We start from the raw sequence: 21,461 nt of genomic DNA on the forward strand, positions 1-21,461 counted from the left end.
GCATTTCCCTCTTAAAGCACCATCACACTCTATTACACACACCAATAGACTTTGCCTGTGTAAATGAGTCAGTTAGGTTTGCTCTACATCAATCAGTGTTCCTCTAATTGTGTGCTCTGGACAAAAAGCTGAAATCTCTGGTATTCAATACACAAGTGGAGTGTTGTTGGACATGAAGATTAAGCAACTTGTACAGGTATCTCCAGGTAATAAAACTTAAAGGCTGTCTCAGAAAGAGCAGTACTTGGATAACGGTGAATGTTGTTAGAGTGAAACCACCTTTCCTCATTTACTGTTTCTGTGTTCCTGGTGTGCTCTTCAGTAACTTGCTGCTTAGGCAGGTGTTTCTGCACCTCAGAGAACTCCATGTAAGAAAACCAAACTGTTTTGGTGCTTACTCAGGTGTGCTGCACAGATCTCAGCACTGAACTTTCCTTATCCCCTGCTCCCCTGCCCTGGTGAGGCTTGAGTTTCTCTCACAAGGCATAAAAAAGCCATAGGAAGCAGATGTAGTCTGGAGGAGCCCAGCTGGCCCAACTCCCACTTCCCATGCTTGGGAAGGGAGAAAAGGAAGGCCTCAGTCACTGTGGCAGCCAGGTACCCTTAAAAATCCCCAAACAAATACAAAAAGAACCAAACAAAATTCGTAATGACAGAGAACTAATAAAACCAAAGGCTACCTTTATGGAGAGGGAAACCAGAATCCTTTGAAGCCCCTACCTCTGAACTGTGTCCGTTCCCTGGCTGCAGGGGGGCTGAGAATGTTTGGCCAGTGCTTGGACTGGGAAGCACTGGGCAGTGGTCACAGGGAGAGTGAACAGTCTCTACACACTCATTTCCACTGAGGATCACCAGGCTTCCATGTCCTCCTCCTCCTCCTCCTCAAGGGACCAGCCCAGCCTCCGGAGGACTGGCCTCCAAAGAGTAGGTCAGTCCTGCCTATGTGCTGCCTGTCTTGATGCTCAAAACCTTTCAGTTCTCACTCCCTGGCGTTTGTTTTCAGATTTGCATCTTTGATTTCAGGTCTCTGTGATAAACTGCTGTATCCATTGGGTGGGGCCTTTCTTCTCTCTTTCCTATAGCCTCGTTCTTTTGGTACGGGACTCGTATGTCTATAGGAAAGGGGCCCCAGGGCCTGGCCAACTGTCGGGACGAGGAAGGAAGAAGAAACCACGGAACTCCGATGGTTCCCAGCTCTGGATGAGATCTCTCATCTTGCAAGAAGGGACAGAAACAAATACCAATCATACCGGCGCTCACAGGCCCTCGACAAGCGCCTCAGCGCGCTACAGCTGCCTGTGTGTTACGCAGTTACCGAGCCCTGCCCGGGGGCGGAGCGGCCGCGGCCATTCCCCTTCCACCGCCCCTTGCGGTGCAGTCCCGGCCATGGGCGAGCGCCGGGGGCCGGCGGCGCTGCGAGAGGCAGCGGGGCCGGAGCGGGTAAGGCCGGGCCGTGAGCGGGGCCGAGGGCGGGCGGGGGCTCCGGGAGCGGCGGCAGCGCCACCCGGCCCGGCCGGGCCCGCGGCCTCCCGCACCGCCGGGCACTGCGCTGCCTCCCGCAGGGAGGGGACGGGACGGGCCGCCCTGGGGGGACCCTGCCCGCCCCGGCGGTCTGCTGGCACGGACAGCCATGGAAAGGGCACGGGGCCGCCCCCGCGCCCTTGTCCCGCCTGGGCTCGGCAGGGTCGGAATCCTCGGGCACGGCGCTGGCAGCGCCTGCGGGGATGCGGACCGGCAGCCGGGATCGGGAGCAGGGAGCGCTGGCAGCGCCTGAGGGGGATGCGGACCTGCCCCGGGAGGCCGCGGGTTTCTCGGCACAGGACGGGGCAGCCCCGGCCCTGCCTCCCCGGAGCGTCTGGGCTCGCAGAGCCGCGGCTGCCGGGACGGGAGCCAGGAAGGCAGAGCTCGCCCCCTGTGCCCTGAGCTGCCACTGCCGCAGGTGTGGGTGTTGGTGGCGGACCTGGCTCCCCAGGCCCTGGGCACCAGGAGGGTCTGCCCCTGGGAGGTATCTCAGCTCCATTCTGGGGTATCCCCTGTATACGCGGGCTAAGCTGGGCCGAGGTGTGCGAGGGTCAAGGGAAACCGTGTAGTCTTCTGAAACTCTTGTGTCTCATCAGTACTCACGTTTCCAAAAACAGGTGTGCCGTGTTATATACAAACCTAAGAAGCCCCTTAATGTTTCCCCTGAACAGCAACATGCTGTACCCACAGTGAAGAGGCACGTGGCTGTCAGTCCTGTGCGTGCCCTTGGATGCGTGGAACCAACTGGTGGTGTGTTCCTCAGAGGCTTTGCAATGCAAGCCATTTCTCCCAGGAATGCTGGTGGTCTTCCCAGTCTCCCTGCTAGCATGGCCTGCACTGCCTAGGGCTAGCCTGAATGCTTTGGGAGCTCATGGGATGCACGTGCAGCCTCTTACTGGGATGTGCGAGTGTTCATGGTATGTGCCACATCATAGTGCTGGCTCGGCCAGCACCTTTAGCTTTTTCCCTGGCTACAGCTGATAGACGGCATGTAACTGTGATACTTGTAGGTGTAGCCCAACAGCTCTTGCTGTGGGGTGATGGTTGTATGTTTATGTTAAAGTTTGCTGATTCTGAAATTAATGGAAGAAATTTTGGTACTGCTAAGCAGTTTTGTTGTCCATTTGCTTTATTGTCATCAGCAGAAGAGTTTGTTTCTAGCAGTTGCAGAATAAGTGGGATATGACGTATTGGAATGTATGCAGCAAAGGGGGCTGATGATTAAGAGACTGCAGCATCTGTCATATGAAGAGAGGCCGAGAGTGCTGGAGCTGTTCAGCCTGGAGAAGAAAAGACTCCAGGAGATCTTCTGAGTGTGTAAATAGCCGATGGAGGGAATAAAGGAGTCAGAGCCAGGCTCTTCTCAGTGGTGTCTCATGATGGAACTAGGGACATTGGTCACACACTGAAACACAGGAGGTTCCATTTGCATGTAAGAAAAGAGTTGTTTATTCTGAAGGGGGAGATAGTGAAACCTAGTCTGGATATGGTCCTGAGCAGTCTGCTCTGGCTGACCTCGCTAGAGCAGGGGTTGGCCTGTCCCCACCAGCTTCAGCTCATTCATGTGTTTGGCTCACGTTGTCTGAACAGAGTGAAGCACATACACAGAATAAACTGGGTGCCCTTTGTTGTTGTGGTGAGTGTTGACTGTTGTATGTGCAGTCATAGGATTACGTAAAAGATCTGGGGTGCAGATTGAAGGCAGTGTTGATCTAGTGACTGTTACTTTTTCCTGCTCCTCATACCCCTGCCAGTGCCCTGTGGAGCCAGGAAGGCAGGGCTGGGAATCCACTGTGCTCCTTCAGCACGAGGGGGTGGCTGCTCAGAAGCCCCAGCATTGATCAGAATGTGCAATGCATCTGAAATTGAGTTAGAGAAGATCTTCCATGAATTTTCAGCTGAGTTATGCCAAGACATGTTGGTACATGCTTTTGTTAACAAACAGGCTGAGTAACAAGTATTACTCTGGTAAAACTTTAGCTAAGAGGAATGGAACCCAAAATGGAGAGAGATGGGACTGTCCTGTAACAAGCAGTTGCCTGCCTGTGAAAGGCTCCTTCCACAGCAGCCTGCCTGTGAAACTCTTCTCCACCCCAGAAGGGGATAGTGGAGGTCAGATGTAGGTTGAGTGGGAGGTTCCAGTATGGTGTAGTCTCTGTGGCTGATGCATCCTCTTTCAAAATTAAAAGCCCAAAACAACCAAACCCATGTATTTAAAAACATTTTTTTGTATAGTTTTTAAAACTACAGGTCAGTCAGCCTCATTTAAATCCCTGGAAAGGTGATGGAACCTTCAGGCCATCTCTAAGCACGTGGAAGACATTATTATCATGAACAGTCAGTGGGAATTCACCAAATGGAAATCAAGCTTAACCAACCTGAATGTTTTCTGTGATGGGACAAGTGGCTGTAGAGACAAGAGGAGACTGGTGGATTTTGTCTGCCTAGACTTCAGTGAGGCTTTTGACAGTGTCTCCCATGATATCCTCATAGGCAAGTTCAGGAAGCATGAGCTGGATGAGTGCATGGTGAGGTGAATTGAGCACTGGCTGAATGGCAGAGCTTGAAAGGTAGTGATCAGTGGCACAGGGTTGGAGGCCTGTCACTAGTGGTATTTCCCAAGGGTTGATACTGGGCCCAGCATTGTTTGACTTAGTCATCAGTGACTTGCATGAAGGGACAGATACCTCCCCAGCAAGTTCTCTGACATCACAGAACTGGGAGGAGTGGCTGATACCCCACAGGGCTGTGCAAGCCCTTCAGAAGGACCTCGACAGGCTGGAGAGATGGGCAGAGCAGAACTGCCTGAAATTCAACAAAGGCACATGCAGGGTCCTGCACCTGGGGAGGAATAAACCCCTTCACCAGTACAGGCTGGGGCCACTGTGGAGGACAATCTGGGGGCCCTGGTGGACAACAAGCTGTTGTCCATGAGCCAGCAGTGGCTGGGCTAACAAGACTTTTGCAGCATTTCCATTTTTAAGGATGATGATGGGTGCAGAAGCAGATGGAGATGCTGGCTGCATGGCAGGCCCTGAGAAGGTGTGTGCTAAGATGAGGTGCCATCCCCGCCAAGTCCATATTCTTCCAGTGGCTTACTGAAACACTCTCTGTGTCCTGGGAAATACAAAAGGTCTTGCACTCTCATGGTCTTCAGCAGAGACTTGGCAAGATGATGCTGGGAAATTTGTCTCATGTAGTTGAGTATTACTTAAAAATATAATAAAGTGGTAAAATTGTAGCTCAGAATGTGCTTCCTCATATGTTTTCTTTGAGACTCTGTGATGCCTATGCCAGTTTTACAGTGTGTGTGTGTGTTTTATTTGTTTGTTTTTTTTTTTTAATGGAAGTAACATTATTTAAGGGTATTTTCCAAATTGAAGTAAAGGATTATTTTTTATTATGTGAGTTGTTGCAAGCAGATGGATAGGGAAAGGACTTTAGCACCTCCTAAGAGGGTAGAAACAATGGTATTCAAAACCTTTAGCTCCCCTTTCCTGCTGTATTATTTGTAATATAATGTGAGGTGAAGGCCCTGCTGATGGAGTGCCCTCTCGGTACTGCCTTTCCCTGGCCTGCCTCCTAAATGTCAGCTGTGCCCACTTTGGCCAGGCTGGGAGCTCTCTGAGGAAGAGCTCTGCAGAGGTGTTCTCTGGGAGCCCACACAGAAGGATCAAGGTGGAGATGGGTGACTCCAGGCAGAGGTTTTCCTGCTACCAGCTATTGGAAAGAGAGTCACAAAGCTTCATATTGGCACTTGAGGGAGAGCCTCCAGAGCAGCCTACAGTGGTGTGTGGGCTGCCCTCTGCACACTATGGGGTTGTATACACGAACCTCCATGCTGAGACTCGCCATGGCACAGGGCTGTCCTCTCTCACTTGGGATTAGTTTCTGTGATCTCATGGCGTTTTTAAGCAAGTCCATCCAGGCCCCAGTGGCTCAGTGTAAAGCAGATGAGTGGGGGGTGCCCTGGGCAGTGAGCCTGGCGGAGCTGTGCTGCCTGTGGGCTGCAGCACTGAGCGGTGACCTCACACGTGTGAGTACCACTGCAGCTGATGTTGTCTCCCAGGGCAGATTTCCTCCTTGTGTTGCAGAAAGGCTTTATCTTTGGCACACAGGTGTCAGGCACTTCCTGGCACAGGCACAGCTGGGCAGGGGTGGTTGGTGTGAGCTGTGCTGGAAAGAGCCAGTGGACAGGCAGGGCTGCTGCCCCAGGAGCAGGAGCACGGATGGAGGGCAAGGGAGCAGGTACCACAGGGACAGGGCAGGTGAGTGTCTGTGTGACGCGGGTGGCCTTTGAACCACATCTTTGGGCTATGGGGTTGAGGAGGAATAGGTCATGGTAACTGTAACCAGAACTGTGCTTTATTTTCAGAGCTCCCCGCCGAGTGCTGCTGAAAATGGCTCGGAACTCAATGAGGAGCCTCTTCTCAGAAAAAATCACCGCCGCTTTGTCATCTTCCCCATCCAGTACCCAGACATATGGAAGATGTATAAGCAGGCTCAGGCCTCATTTTGGACAGCAGAAGAGGTGAGCTCTGGGGGCACTGGGTTGGCACAAGGCACTCAGACCACTGGTGTCCTGGTGCTCCTTTCCCAGCTCTGCTGCTGGCTTCTGTGTTGTAAGGACTGGAGTTAATAGCATAGAACAAGGGGTGCCAGCACCAAAGCAAAACTCCCTTCACAGACAGTAGAAAGCAAGGTGCTTCCACAGGGCAATTCAGCAGAGCTGATTTAGGTGTTTGGTTTAAGGTGAGGTGGAATTGTATCCTGGGTTGCTCCTCTGGTTATAGAGAGACCCTAAGCTGGATAGCTCTGATCTGTGGTCAGGTAGCTCCTACCCTGCTGTGGTGTCTGAACCTGCAACTAACTCCTTGCCCATGTAAGATGTTCTGGGCAATTTCAGGCGCATGCTAGTTTTTAATGTTAGGCATCTAATTTCCAAAAATATGGTGTTAATCAGGGACACTTGCTAAAAATGCTTCTAAGTGACTCCTGATTGCTCTGGTGAGGTTCTTGCCCTGTGTTACAATGCCAGTTGTAAGTTCTTCCCTGAGGCTGCTGGTTAGCTAGACCTGAGCAGTAGTTGGCTTGCAGTGTTTGCAGCAGTGGAGGCTTCTGAACACTGCATTGCTTTGGAGAGATTATCTGCAAGGGGGGCTGCTTGTTCCAACTCCAAGCTCATGCAGCATTTGCTCGTTTGTGAGCAGTGATCTGCAACTGCAGAGGAGTGAAGTGAAAGACTCTAAATAGACCAGAAAGTGTCCTGGGATGATGAGGAGCAGTGGTTCATAGAAGTGCTGTTCCATTGCCTGCCTGGGACGCTTGCTGCCCTGTTGTGGCAAAGGTTGATTTAAAGTATTAAAAAAACGCATTTGAACTCCTGCCTCATCAACATTTTCCTTTTACTATATTGCTGGTTCCTTCTTACGCTGTCCTACCATCTGTGAGAGCATTTCCAAATGAACAGGAAAGTTAACTGTAAAACTGGTTTGTATGTGTTTATAGACACATGTATAAGTGTACATGTTTATATTCACATGTGTATACATATATATAAGTTTTTAGGCCTCTGCATTTTTCACATCTGGCCCTACTTAACTGCTCCTGTGGTTCAGAAATCCCTCAAACAAACAAACAAACAAAGAAGGCCCGTGGGAAGGAAGCTGTGGTTTTCTGCCATGTCTAGAGTTTGGTCTGGTAGACAAGAGCAGTTGCACAGCATTTGTTCCATGCTGTTCTTCAACAGGATGGAGACTGAACACCTGCCAAAGGCAAAAGTCTCTTCAGACCATCTTTTGGTATGCTTGGGTATAGCTTGCTAGGAGTATCAGCATTTATTTCAAGTGAAGTTTAAATGTCTCAGAGTGAGCTCTGCTTATTGGTGCACGTTCATAATTCATACTCATGACAAAAAGATAGTAATATTTTTCAAAATCTGATTTATTTATTTAATAGACACCGATTTTTATTCCATATTACAAAACTGCAAGCTGTGAAACAAGCACTTGATATTACTGTTGCAGAGAAAGACAGCAGTACTTCAGTGTGTCAGTTGTCTTTTACAGTCACATGTATTTAAATTTTCTACATATAAAGGTTTGAGAGCAAATGCCAAAACTCTACCTCAGTCATTTGACTGGGCTGCTTCTGTTCTTACAGACTGACAAACTCAGAAGGCTAATAATGTTTTTGTGTTTTCTTTTCACTAGGTTGATTTGTCAAAGGACCTTCCTCACTGGAACAAGCTCAAAGCAGATGAAAAATACTTTATCTCTCATGTTCTGGCATTTTTTGCAGCCAGTGATGGAATTGTAAATGAAAACCTGGTGAGAAAGATTCACAGAGGGATTGAATACTTACTCATTTCATTGTCAAATTGACTTTTCATTTTGGCTTTCTCACATTAATGCACAGTTTTATTAAATGTGTACTTTTTTTCCTTTCCATATCACCTTTGCCAAGGGGAACAAGCAGCTTGTTCTTCTGGGAACAGTGTTTGATTTAAGTTGGGTCAACTGGGGTCATCAGGACTCCAAATTACACTACTCTGGGAACTGTTTTTAAGTTCAGCCCCTGGTTGTCTGTGTTGATGCACATATCTGAATGAATTAATAATCTGAATGTACTCATGTTAAATGGGAAGTGGCTGTGCCATGGTCTGTATGGCCCATTTTGGTAAAATCCATTTTGCTCTCACTGATTGGCCCTAGGACCTTCTAGGGCTGCAGGTGAGTGCTGTTAGAAAGATGAGGGAATCTTTCTGCTGAGGTCTGTTCTGGGCTGGAGAAAATCTCACCACAGGTTAGCAGTGATATCTGTCTGCAAACGCCCAGTTTAAATCTCGAACGTCTGTAATGTGTAGAATATATGTGCACACATCGCACGAACATGTCTTATGTCATATTGTTTATTTTTTTAAAAACCAACAAAAAGTCTGAGGCTTTGTTCAGTATGAAATTACAGTATTTTTCTGTTCTGCTCCTGTCTATGTGTGCTCTCATGATTTAGCTTTCTATCCAATACATGTAGCAGATGTATTTACTTCTGGCTAGCTTGTTTTATTTTCCTCTGCACTACACCTGTCCTATTGATATACTTCTGAACAAACTAGGACTGACCTGCTCCCATACTGTCTTTGTGGCAGAGATCTCTTGCCTCTCCTTGAGCTCAGAGTAGTGTCATGCAGGACTGTTTTACTGTACTCATTGTCATGTTTCTGGTTTTGGTAGGTGGCACGTTTCAGTCAGGAGGTGCAGATCCCAGAAGCTCGTTGTTTCTACGGCTTTCAGATTCTCATTGAGAATGTTCACTCAGAGATGTACAGCTTGCTCATAGACACCTACATCAAAGATCCCAAGAAAAGGTAAACCTCTGAATGTGTTACAGACCCGTGGAAAATCTGTCACTGAGGCCAGTGGCACTGTTGTTGGGCAGCAGCATCTGTCTCTTCTTTCATACTGAGTTACTGGGGGAGCTGGGGAAGGTTCCCTAAAGTTCTCAAGGCCTCCATGCCTGACTCCCAAAATACAGATGGGCCAACAGGCTTGTGTGAGAGTGTCACAAGGTTAGTTAATATTTGTATAAATCTTTGCAGGAATTGCAGAGTCTGTGAAATGTTGTTAAAGGTTAGGCAGAACTCCTCATGGTTATTGTGCTCCCGTGGTTCTTGCTCTTGTTTCAGCAAAGGATCAGCCTGAGGAAATTGAGTGCTCATGATCCATCTGGTGTTTCTAATATACAGTGATCAATGTATTGCATCCTTGTGACATTTTTGTTGGTGGTGCTTTTTTGTACAACTTGAACTGCTTATTTTTGAAGGATTGGGCTTTTTGGAGAGCCCAATCACCTTTATTGTCTGAAAAACTTCCTAGTCCAAAGAGTAATACATTTGAAAAGTATCACTTTCCCTCAGAGACCCCACCATGGTGATGGTCAGCCATCACCAGATGCTTGGTTTCCCATAGTGGTATCCTGTGTCGTAACAGTGGGAGGACTGTAAGATTTCCTTTCGTCATGGGAACAGAGTCTCTGTGTGTGGGAATTGTCCAGTTCCTTATGTGGAGTTGGGCAAGATGAGGTTTTGCTCAGTGGATAGGCTTGAAGTGACTGGCTTCAAGTCTGAGAGGAGTGTGGCATGATGGGTGAGCACTCCTGGGATGGGTTTGAGTTCGCATCTCTGCATCTTGCCTCCTCAGAGCCCTTGGGTTTGTTGCTTTCTGCACATCTGCCTCTCTCTGCCCTTGCTCTCAGAGATCATGTCATGATTTAACCTGTCAGGCAGCTAAACACCATACAGCTAATCACCACACTGCCTGCCCTCACCCAGCGGGATGGGGAGAGATTGGGGGAAAAGCTAAAATTTGTGATTTGAGATAAGGGCAGTTTGACAGGATGGAAAAATAATAATAATGTACAAAACAAGTGATGCACGATGCAACTGTTCATCACCTGCTGACTGATACCCAGCCAGTTCCTAAACAGCAGCTCCCAGCCAGCTGTCCCCTTAGTTCATGTTCTGAGCATGACATCATATGGTATGGAATATCCCTCTGGCCAGTTGGGGCCAGCTATCCTGGCTGTGTCCCTGCCCAGCTTCTTGTGCCCCCCCAGCCTTCTTGCTGGTCGGGTGGTGTTGGAAGCTGTAAAGTCCTTGACTTAGTGTAAACACTGCTCAGAAACAACTAAAACATCAATGTGTTATCAACATTATTCTCATCCTAAATCCAAAACAGAGCACTGTACGAGCAACTAGGAAGAAAATGAACCGTATCCCAGCCAAACCCAGGACAGATCATCAGTCCTTTGGGGTGGGAGTAGTTTGTTAACTTGAGTTAGTTCAGAGCCTCGCATAGTGGGATCCTCTGTCTGGTTGAGCCAGAAGGGACAACCAGGGGAGATTTACATCAGTCACTATTTTGATGTTTTGTCTCTGTTTTCTTCTATAGGGATTTCTTATTTAATGCTATTGAAACAATGCCCTGTATCAAGAAGAAAGCAGACTGGGCTCTGAAGTGGATTGAAGACCAAGAATCCACTTTTGGTGTGTAGCTTCTTAAAAACTTTTTTCCATTGCCTATTGGAAACTAATCCTCTGTGAGTAAGCTGCACCTTTGGAACATGAAATGAAATTCTCTACAGATTTAGTGGTTTCTGGGTATCTGGTTTAACTAAAGAACTAGAAGGAACTTCTGGTGAGCATGTATGTTTTTATCTTCAGCTAATGAATTATAGTAGTGGCAGTATCCCCTGAAATCATGTTATGAAAAATTCTTATGGATTTCTCTGGGTTTTTTTTTTGTCTTTATACCAAACAACCCTGCTTTCTTCAGTTTTTCCTTATAGAGATTATTTTTTAGTTTTGATTGTTTCTTGCAGTTGGCTCCTGTTTTGTACTCCCATGTTTAGAACTGGGCAGTTGAATTCCAGGCATGTTCTGTGTTCATTTCACATAGACAAATCCATGGGGTTTTTTTGTAACTGAGGCATGACTGAGCCTGGACAAAAAGATTGAAGAACTGTCTGTCTCTGGTGTTTCTGGTTTGCTATTGGAACCAGGTTTCTAGTTTTTTATCTCATTTCAGAACTGCGATACTGACTCAGCTTCCATCAGCCTGATGCAGGGCATCCTTTCTGGTGTTCTGCATTCAGCTTACAAGGTTGACTCTCAAGGGTGTGCTGTAGCTGAAATGCATAATGGGTGGACTCTGGTGAATTTTTTAAACCAAACATCCTGTATATTTCAAGAAAGTATAGCAGATGGAGAGATTCAGCCTGACAAGCAAAACAAATTCTGAATATCATTCTTTTGCAGCATCCGTTGTTCACACTGTTGTTTGAGTGGGGTTCTTTTTTGTTGCTGTACATTGTCGTGTCCTGAATTGTCCCACTCCCTCGCCAGTCTGGCTTTACTTGCTGTGTGTGGAGTCCCTTCATCATCTCCTTCATTTGGTTCCCAGCAGTGTGGAGTGTGCCAGGAATCAGAACATTCCCTAACTCAAAAAACTACATTCCCCCCATTCCCTGCCCCCAAACTTCATGCGTTTTATCCACATTCATACTCAGTCTCGTGCTTCGTTAAACTATATTGTACGAGCAGCCTTTCTCCACTTCTCTATAGAAGTAAACTAGGAGATTTTTAATGTTGCCAGAAAAATTATTTCCTTAACAAATTCTGTGTTACTTTTAAGTTTATGTTGCTTTCCATGCTTTTTTCCTAACTTTCGTCAGGTGAGCCAGTAGTTGGCATATGTACCTCATAGAGGAAGTGGGACGTCTGGCTATTTTGCCGTTATTTTATTTTTAAAACAAAATTCTGTGCGGTTCTCACTTGGAAAAGGCAGCAGCACTTAGTGCGAAAGCCCTTCATGTTAGGATATACCCAAGGATCTTGTGAAGTTGTTTAAGGTAGTGTACATGGAATGGTGTGTCTTTTCTAAGCAATCAGATGGTCTTGTAGTCTGGAGAAACACACACCTGTAGAGAACAGGGAGAACTGGGACCAGTAATGCTCTACTTTCCTTGGATGAAAGGTGGGATAACATAAATAGTTATTTGTGTCTTTATAAAATTATGCTCTGTAGTCTTTCAGTCTTGCAAGAATATGGTTTTGTGTAGATTCTCAACAAGCAGAAGGTGTAAGGTTTTTTGTTTAATTTATAGGAGATTGGGTCTTCTCTCAGTTTTGTCAGTCAGTAACACAGCCATTTTCCCGCCTTTTAGGAGAAAGAGATAATGGAGTACTAATGTCTTGGCCACAATTATGTTCTTTTCCTTCTGACTCGTGGCAGTTTCAGTGGGCACCCTGGTTCTTCAGTTCTGCTGGGTTTGCCTGGGGTTGAGTGCTGTTGGGTTTGTAGACCCTGTATACCTCGGGGTCTGCTGAAGGATGTGGTCAAAGACAGCACCTGGTGCTGCAAAGGGGATTGTTCCTCCCCAGCATTAGTCTGTCTGATGGTGCATCCTGCGGATGAGCAATACAGTAATTTGTGTCTAACAAAAAATGTGTTATGTTAAACAGGTGAGAGAGTGGTTGCCTTTGCTGCAGTGGAAGGCATTTTCTTTTCGGGTTCCTTTGCTGCTATATTTTGGCTGAAGAAGAGGGGCCTGATGCCTGGACTGACTTTCTCCAATGAACTTATTAGCAGAGATGAGGTAATGTGGCACGTCCTATATACTGTTTAGGAAAAGTGAGTTTCCAGGGGAAGGGCAGGATTATATTCATGAAGAATGCATAGTGTTAACAGAGAAAGGGGAAAGAAGCAGACTTCTAGCTATAATTATAGAATCATAGAATCATTTAGGTTGGAAAAAACCTCTAAGATTGCTGAGTCCAACTATTAACACTGCCAAGTTCACCTCTAAACCATGTCCCTGAGTGCCACATCTACATGTCTTTCAAATACCTCCCGAGATGGTGACTCAGCCACTTCCCTGGACAGCCTGTTCCAATTCCTGACAGCAATTTCCATGAAGAAGTTTTTTAAAATATCTGATCTAACACCCTGTCTGAGCCAACTTGGTGCCATTTCCCCTTGTCCTGTTGCTTGTTACCTGGGAGGAGAGGCCAACCCCCACCCAGCTACAACCTCCTTTCAGGTAGTTGTAGAGTGATAAGGTCACCTCTGAGCCTCCTTTTCTCCAGGTTGAACACCCCCAGCTCTCTCAGCCTCCTCCTCATCAGACTTTTGCTCCAGACCCTTCACCAGATTTGTTGCCCTTCCCTTGACATGCTCCAGCACCTCAATGTCCTTCTTGTAGTGAGGGGCCTAAAACTGAGCACAGGATTCAAAGTTCAGCCTCACCAGTGCTGTGTACAGGGGGACAATCACTGCCCTGGTCCTGCTGGCCACACTGTTCCTGACACAGGCCAGGGTGCCATTGGCCTTCTTGGCCACCTGGGCACTCTGCTGCTTCCCTGTCAGCCGCTCTGAACCAGCAACCAGCACCCCCAGGTTCTTTTCCACCAGGCCACTTTCCAGCCACTCTTTCCCAAGTCTGTAGCATTGCATGGGCTTGTTGTGACCCAAGTGTAGGAACTGGCACTTGGCCTTATTGATCCTCATATAGTTGTTCTCAGTTCATTGATTCAGCCTGTCCATATCCCTCTGCCTTCTACCCTCCAGCAGGTCAACACTCCCACCAAACTTGGTGTCTTCTGCAAACTGACTGAGGGTGCACTTGATCCCCTTTACCAGATCACTGATAAAGATGTTAAACAGGAGTGGCCTTTGGGGCCAGTAACATATATATAGCATATATAACATAACATAACTGAGCCCTGGGGAATACCACCTGTGACTGGCCACCAGCTGGATTTAACTCCATTCACCACCACTTGCTTGGCCTGGCCATCCAGCCTGTTTTCTACCCAGGAAAAAGTACTAATGAACTTAAAGCCTAGGTGCTGCTGGTCCCTCAGCAGAAACACCTGTTTGTAAAGGGAGGAAACATAAATGTTAGTGATATCCCAATTATTGTGGTTTAACCCCAGACAGCCAACAAGCCCCATGCAGCTGCTCAGTCACTTCCCCCCCTGTCAGGATGGGGGAAAGACTCAGAAGGGTAAGAGCTGGAAAATTTGCGGGTTGAGATAAAGACAGTTTAACAGGGAAAGCAAAAGCTGTGCACACAAGGAAAGCAAACCAGGGAATTAATTCCCTTTTTCCCCACAGGCAGGCAGATGTTTAACCATCTCCAGGAGAGCAGGGTCCCATCACGTGTAATGGTTACACGTTGGAGGACTAACGTAGCCACTCCAAATGTCCCCCTGCCGCCCTTTCTTTCTTTTTCCACATCGCTTCATATACTGAGTATGATGTCATGTGGTATGGAATATCCCTTTGTCAGTTTGGGTCACCTGTCCCAGCTGTGTCTCCTTCCAACCTCCCATGCACCCCCAACTTCCTCAGTAGTGTGGCAGTACAAAAAGCAGAAAAGGCCTTGGCTCTGCAGGCACTGCTCAGCAATAACAAAAGCATCTCTATATTATCATAGAGATATATATCAGCCACTGTGAATACCAACTCTACCACAGCCAAATCTAGCACACTAATGTATATAGTATTATCAAAAAGGTGAACTTTTTAGATTGAAGGGGATGTTTGTTTTCCTCTACTGTGAAGGGAGGCAAAGCCCTGGCTGCTCAAGGAGTGGAATTGCGTGGTCCCCAACTGCAGTGGGTGCTGGCTGAAGCAAGAACCTGGCTACTATGTGACTGAGCCTTCAGGCAGGTTCAAGTGGTCTCCTTGTACCACTCCCCACCTGCTCCTAGTTGTGGGTCCCAGTGCTTGCAGACAAGCACCTGCCTCCGTCACTGGGCCAGCTGTGGCAGCTCGCTGCAGAAGCAGCAGATACCGACCCTCTCCATGTCCTTGTGTTGCTGCACAGCAGTAGAATCTCCTGGGAAGGAGCAGCTACAGATCTGCCTTAGAGGAGAGTGCTTCTTAGCTTAATACGTGACGGGTCTGAGGGGCTGCTTGTGAGCACACTGAACACTGAACATGGCAGGCCGTGTGCTGACAAGTGCCCCTTCCTTTCTCTGCTTCCTGCCAGTTGGCAGCTGTTGCTTATGCTTGGGGCTTGTGCACCACACTATTTACATTGCTGTCAGCATTGAAAAAGTGGAAAGACTGGTTTTGTATGCAGTGTAAGCATGCTAGTGGTTGTAACTTACAAGAGTTGATCTAAAAGAGTAAAGAGCTTTATCATAATGGAAGTAATTTTCATGGTTTAGATAAACTGATTTGACAGGAGACATCTTACAATATGCCTTTAAAAGACACTTGAAGAAAGTGATACGATCAGTAAGTAAAACCAAACGGTTCTCCAACCTTAACCTTCTTTGAGTCATTAAGAACTGATCCATTTGAGTGAGGAAGGACTTGTTTGTTAGAAGGATCCCTTGCAGGTGAACGAGTGTAACTGTACTTCTCTGCAGAGCTGAGCACCAAAAGAGTGAATTTTTCTTGAGCTCTGCTGGCATAATTCCAACTGCAGTGCTGTTATGAAGGGCAAAGCTTGGTGCACACAGCACCTGCATCGAAAGCCAGGAAATGCTGTTAGAAAAGCAATGGCAGTAAAAAGAATCCACAGTGGGAAGCTGCACAAGCTGATTTTTGATGCACCTGAACAGATAAATGATTAACGCTCAATATGTTTTTTGAGCTGCAGGCTCAGTTCCCAGGCTGTTCTTGAGCTGGTGCATCTCTGATTCTGAAAAGTGCAAAGCTGGTGGGAGCACCAGTCAGCAGAGTACACCGGTTCATGGGAGAAGCCAGGCATGTCCTGCTTTCTGCTAGTGATGTTGTCCTGGACATGACAGCAGCAGGCAGCTAAGGCTGTTCCTAGAGACAGAATATTTCCCAAATTATGGTACTTCAGGGCTGTTTCATGACCTGAATCACAAGGGGTTTATCGCCTTTCCAGAAGAGTTTTCACTTCTTGGTTTTGTTTTGACCCTTGTTAATGGTAGTACTTGATTGTCTTGTAGCCCATAGCCTGCCAAATCATTCTGACTGGTTTTCTCTCTGGATTTGCTCTCATGGTGCTTATTGGCTGTAATGGCCACCGTGCTGCTGAGAGGAAACACAGTAGCACAGTGCTCCTTTAGCCTGGCAGTGGTGGCTATGGCTGAATCCAGAGGCTCAAGCTGTAGCCATGCAAGTCAAATAGAAACTGAGGCACCTCTTGGAGTAGCTTGTCTGGTATTGTGAGGGATTGCTCATCTCCTGGTGGAGTCTTATCTTGGCTGGACGCTTTTCTGGAAATCCTGGAAAAGAGCACAGTTTACGAGGCTTTGCGGAGAATAACTGGGTGAAATATGAAGGTGGGATTAGTTGGGGCAGAGATGATTTGTTAGTCTTGGATTTGATGACTCTAATCTGAATTTTCCTTTCTTAAAATACTGTTAGGAAAATCAAGTGAAGAAATGCTACTGAAATAGCATATACTCTTATGGGAGGCAAAGACCCAGCAGGGCTCTGTGTAGGATCCCTCACAATAGAGCAGCCCTCAAGAAATTTTACCTGAGAAACATATATGCTGAGCATTATTTTGGCATAGGTGGCATGTGCTGGATTAGAGATGTTACTGGATCGTAAACTGAAAATGTGCACTACATGTGGTAATAGTAAGACTGTCAAAGAAGCAGGAGGCTAGGAAGCTTCAACCTGAATGAGGCTGCCTTGGGGTAAGAGCAAACTATGAGAAGGAGGGTAAGACTGACTTTTTTTTTTCTTCATTGTTCTCTTATTTCAGGGTCTACACTGTGATTTTGCTTGTCTGATGTTCCATTATTTAGTGAACAGACCGTCAGAAGAGCGAGTCCGTGAGATCATTGTTAATGCTGTTGAAATTGAGCAGGTAAGTCTGGCTGTGACAGCGTTGTGGGCAGTGCAGCACCAATCTGATGTGTGAAAATAAATAAAGTACTCTTCCAACCTTTGGGATTCCATATTTAATACTTGGCTTAGGCCTGAGTCTCTGATGCATCATACTATGCTTTCCTTCTTCCTTAATGGTAACAGTAAGATTCAGAGACTTCCTGTACATGAGATTTTCTGAACATGAGCCACCAGTGTGCCCAGGTGGCCAAGAGTGCCAGTGGCATCCTGTCTTGTATCAGGAGTACTGTGGCCAGCGGGACCAGTGATTGTCCTCCTGTACTTGGTACTGGTGAGGCCACACCTCAAGTTCTGTGTCCGGTTCTGGGGACATTGAGGTGCTGGAATAGAACAGTTCCAGAACAGGTCCAGAAGGGACCTACAAACAATTATGTAGTCCAACTGCACCTGTCTCTTAGAGGAGAGTTTGCTTGTCTCAGGCCTTTCAGGATCTTTGTTTCTCCTCCGGCATACACATCTCTGCTCGTCCTCAGGAAAAGGCAGGGTCTGTTCTGGCCATGTGTACCATGCTGGGTTCTAACTCATTCCGAGGCTGATGCCAGCTTCTTTCTCATGAAGTGCTACCCATCCGCAGGTACAAGTTTCTGCACTGCTGAGTATTTGGCAGGATTTTAGTTTGGTCTTTCTTTTCTGTTGTCATCTAACTACTGTGATGATGACAAATGCCCCAGCTTTGTCTCAGCAACACCAACAGGTGTTGTATCAGGGCCTAAACATATCCATGACTGGGTTCAGCTCACTATCTGCTCTATCTCTCATTCTATAATGTCTGGAAGCCAAGGAAAACTGGTGATTTTGGATCTATTCCTGCTCCCACTAGTATGGTCTGTAGGTGTTATTGAAGTTGGAGCTTAAGCTTACACTGAAGCTTAAGCTGGGGGAGTGGGGAAAGACAGATGAGAGGTGCAGTAATAAAAATCCTTGTGCCTTTTCCAGAACAACGTGCTAAAAATAAAGGAAGATACAAACAACTAGTGAAAACAGAACACACTTGTTGAATTTAGCAATGCGAGTTATTTATCCAGACAACTGCCTGGGGAGCCTGGAACATCATAAATTGTGCTCCTGTGAAGCACAGGTGTCTTCTCTCCTTTTTCTTCTTAAACTTCATTTATCTAAATGTTGTCTGTATTTTAACTTCTAGGAGTTTCTGACAGAGGCGTTACCTGTAGGTCTGATTGGAATGAATTGCACCTTGATGAAGCAATATATTGAATTTGTTGCAGACCGGTTGCTAATGGAGCTCGGGTTCTCAAAGGTAAGAGATGCAATTACCCGAAATGCTGGCCTTCCAGTGCAGCCCAGGAAAGCTCTCACCACAAAGCACTCTCTTATCATGCCTGGGAGCAGGTCATATTTAGCACATGGACTTTCTGTGGGTGACAGCTGAAACCACGGTATTAATATATCTGCTCCGCTGTTTAAAAGAATAAGAACAATTTAGGCCACTGTTTCTCTTCAGCTGCTTGGCAGGTTTGTAATGGAAAGTGTAAGCTGTTCTCAGGTGCTGCAGTCCTCAAAGAATAACAAGCAACTTGTCCAGGTGAACTTCACCACAGACCAAACCCCTGGGAGTGGCAGTACCGAATTTGCTTAGATAGGTGTCCATCGATCCTACAGCAATTTGCAGCAGGGATGGTCTAGTTTGAAGGGGTTTGACTGTTTTGTTTGTTGTTTTTTCATTTTTTTTTTAAAGCATTATTTCCTTGTCAGAATCAGCACTGTAATAGCTTTTTCCTTCCCCAGGTCTTTCATGCAGAGAATCCTTTTGATTTCATGGAGAATATTTCTCTGGAAGGAAAAACAAATTTCTTTGAGAAGCGGGTTTCAGAATATCAACGTTTTGCTGTTATGGCAGAAACAATGGACAATGTCTTCACTCTGGATGCAGATTTTTGACAAATTGACAAATGAATGGTGACTGTTTCTGGCTCCTCATCTCCCTTTCTACTGTGAAGTTGACTTTTATTTCATTTCCTGGAGTCAGAATCTACTGGGATTTTTTTTTTCTGGGTTTTCATGTTGTTTGTCAGAGAAGTAAATATATTTCTCTCTGTGTCATTTGAGAAAAAAATAAATGGGGGGATCCTTTCAAAAAAATTTATATAACTTTGTAAAAAGATGGCCTTTTTAAGATTCCCCGACTCATCTGCTGTCATTACTATCTTTAAAAGTTACCTGGATACTACTACTTTTTTAAGAATTTGGTAGTGTTTTAAGAAAGCAAACTGCGTATTTACCTCATGTTATGGTATTTTAATCTGAAAACCAGATGAGGTATCACTCTGTATAAATGTTGCAATAAATTATTTTCATGTTTATAGATTTGGTCTTGAGTAAAAGCTCTTCCCTTTCATCCTGCTGCAGATAAAGTAATAACTGAATGGCAGAAGACATTATTAAGGTCTGAACTATAAACCCAGTAATAAAATTTGATCTCCCCTCTAACCTGGGTTTTGTCTGAAAAAAGTTTTACTCTAGTTGAAAAGGTGATGGCTCGTGGTAGGTATTTAATTCAAATACATGCAAATTTTGTCTTACTGCTGTTACTGAGCAAGTCAGTGGACTTTGAATGGCATACCTTGAAAAGGCATACCTATTAACAGTGGAGAAGAACCACATCCTGTAGTTCTTTGGCTTGTGCAGTCTGTTTTTCCCTGCTTCACTGATTAAGTGCCTTATTAAGCAGTCTGTAGTTGAGCTGAGTTGTAATCGGCATCTGACACTGGAACAGCCACCTCTGGGTGTTTTCCATCTTCCCTCTGACATGCTGGGGGATTTGATATTCTCCCTGCTCTGTTTCACTTGTGCATTCATGGGGTGAGAAGACATCCTTCCAAGGGGTTTTCCCTTGAGGTGCTACAAGCATACTACTTGGGCTGTAAGGAAGCACCAATAATGTATGAAGGTAAACCAAGTTGTGGGTTTAATTTGAACCACTGGAACCGTTGTCACAGAAGAAGAAGGTATTAAACCTTACAAAAACAAACCTAGAAGTAGTGTGGATTAGCAGTACTTTACGAAGAACTGTTGTTTGGGTTTTGGTGTGTTCCAGTGTGTGCCTGAAAGCTGTTTGTAATTTTTTGACATCACATGCAGAGAATGGACTAGTTGAAGAATGGCTCATGTGCCGCAGTGATACTTGGGGTGGAAGGAATACTATTCAGTTGTAGGTGATTTATCTGCAAATAGACATGCTCATGTTTTTTTCACAGATGAAGTGCGTGTGTACACAAACTAGACAAAGGATTTTGCTTTATTAAACCCAAGTGTTTTTCGTAATGTTCATGATTTTGTGAGAGAGCTTTTGTAAGTCTTATCATTGCAAATATCTTGTGCTGCTTTCGATAGGCCTGGCATGAGGTGAGCTGAGAGCCCAGGGCTATTGGTGACGGGGTGATCTAAGTGTTGTTTCCCTGCCAGCCCACATCAGCCATAGCCCTGGGTACTTGAGTTTCATAAACAGGTTCACTGCCTTAGCATAGTTCTTAGTGGACAGTTGTCCCTGCTGTAAAAATAAGCAGCAAAACTGACTCTGTTTAGTGTTTGTAAAAGATCAGGAGGACATACTGAGCATGGAAGTGGAACAATTTTTTTTTTTCCTAGAGAAGAGCCTGCATCATTTGACATAAGCTACTTGGAGGAGGGCAGAGGGGAACCTGGAGAATACAGAGAAAAGGTGGAACCAGTGTCCCTCACTAACATCCTGCAGCTGCAAGAAAACTGTGGACTCAGAGAGGAAAATCAAGCACCTTTTGGAAATACTGTGTGGATAGGGGAGAAAGAGAAAATATTGTAAATGGGTCTGTTGTTGAGTAATGGAACCTATTATGCCACGGAAAGTACTAAAAAGCATTTGTTTTGAGTGTTGTGAATTAAGATGAGAGTATAGAGAGTATTCAAATGTGAAACTGCAATGTGCTCAGGTTCTGTAAATGTATATGAGATATACCAAAGTCTGGTACAATAGCTCCCACTCAAATTGTGTGTAAAATATGTGTTTAGTTTCAATAAAATACGAGCGTGGAGAGAACTGAGCCTTTGTTTTACAAGTTTCATGGTGCTTTGCGAAATCCAAAGTGATAAAATTGGGCTGTGACAGAGTAAGTCAGTATTCACAGCTTTTGGGTTGTGGGAGAAAGTTATGAGTGCTCCATACATTGTCTTGCATTTTGGGAGCTCTTGACTTGCTGTTTCTCGTTTCTGGGAATGGGGTTTGCAGTCCAGAGAGCAAACAAATTATTTGGGTTGGGTTTTTTTTGTTGTTGTTTTGTTTGTTTGTTATTTTGTGGGGGTTTGTTTGTTTGTTTTGTGGGGGTTTTTTTGTTTTGGTGGTTGTTGTTGTTGTTTTTGTTCTGAAATTTTCTGTCTCAAGGAGAAATCTCTTAGGAGTCCCTAAGATTCAGTGAAGAAAGATTCCTAAAATATATTTTCAGTGGGTGGCACCTGATATATCAAGGGCATCATACCCTCGGGGCAGGCACGCTTACTGCCCAGGCACAGCATTGCGGGGTTCAGCCCCCTGAGCCGGGGCTG

At 45.9% G+C, this 21,461-nt stretch overlaps 1 protein-coding gene across 1 annotated transcript; it reads left to right on the forward strand.

Moving 5' to 3' along the window:
- Positions 1-1,298: 1,298 nt before the first annotated feature.
- On the forward strand, positions 1,299-20,962 carry RRM2B (ribonucleotide reductase regulatory TP53 inducible subunit M2B). The gene is made up of 9 exons (XM_050327037.1): positions 1,299-1,440; positions 5,897-6,052; positions 7,734-7,850; positions 8,754-8,887; positions 10,470-10,564; positions 12,542-12,675; positions 16,780-16,884; positions 18,070-18,183; positions 18,672-20,962. Exons 1-9 carry the CDS (start codon positions 1,387-1,389, stop codon positions 18,822-18,824), a joined length of 1,062 nt encoding a protein of 353 aa, XP_050182994.1. The 5' UTR covers positions 1,299-1,386; the 3' UTR covers positions 18,825-20,962.
- Positions 20,963-21,461: the final 499 nt, after the last annotated feature.

Source organism: Myiozetetes cayanensis, unplaced genomic scaffold (assembly GCF_022539395.1).
Source record: "Myiozetetes cayanensis isolate MyiCay16 unplaced genomic scaffold, myiCay2020 scf1, whole genome shotgun sequence".
NCBI lineage: Eukaryota > Metazoa > Chordata > Aves > Passeriformes > Tyrannidae > Myiozetetes > Myiozetetes cayanensis.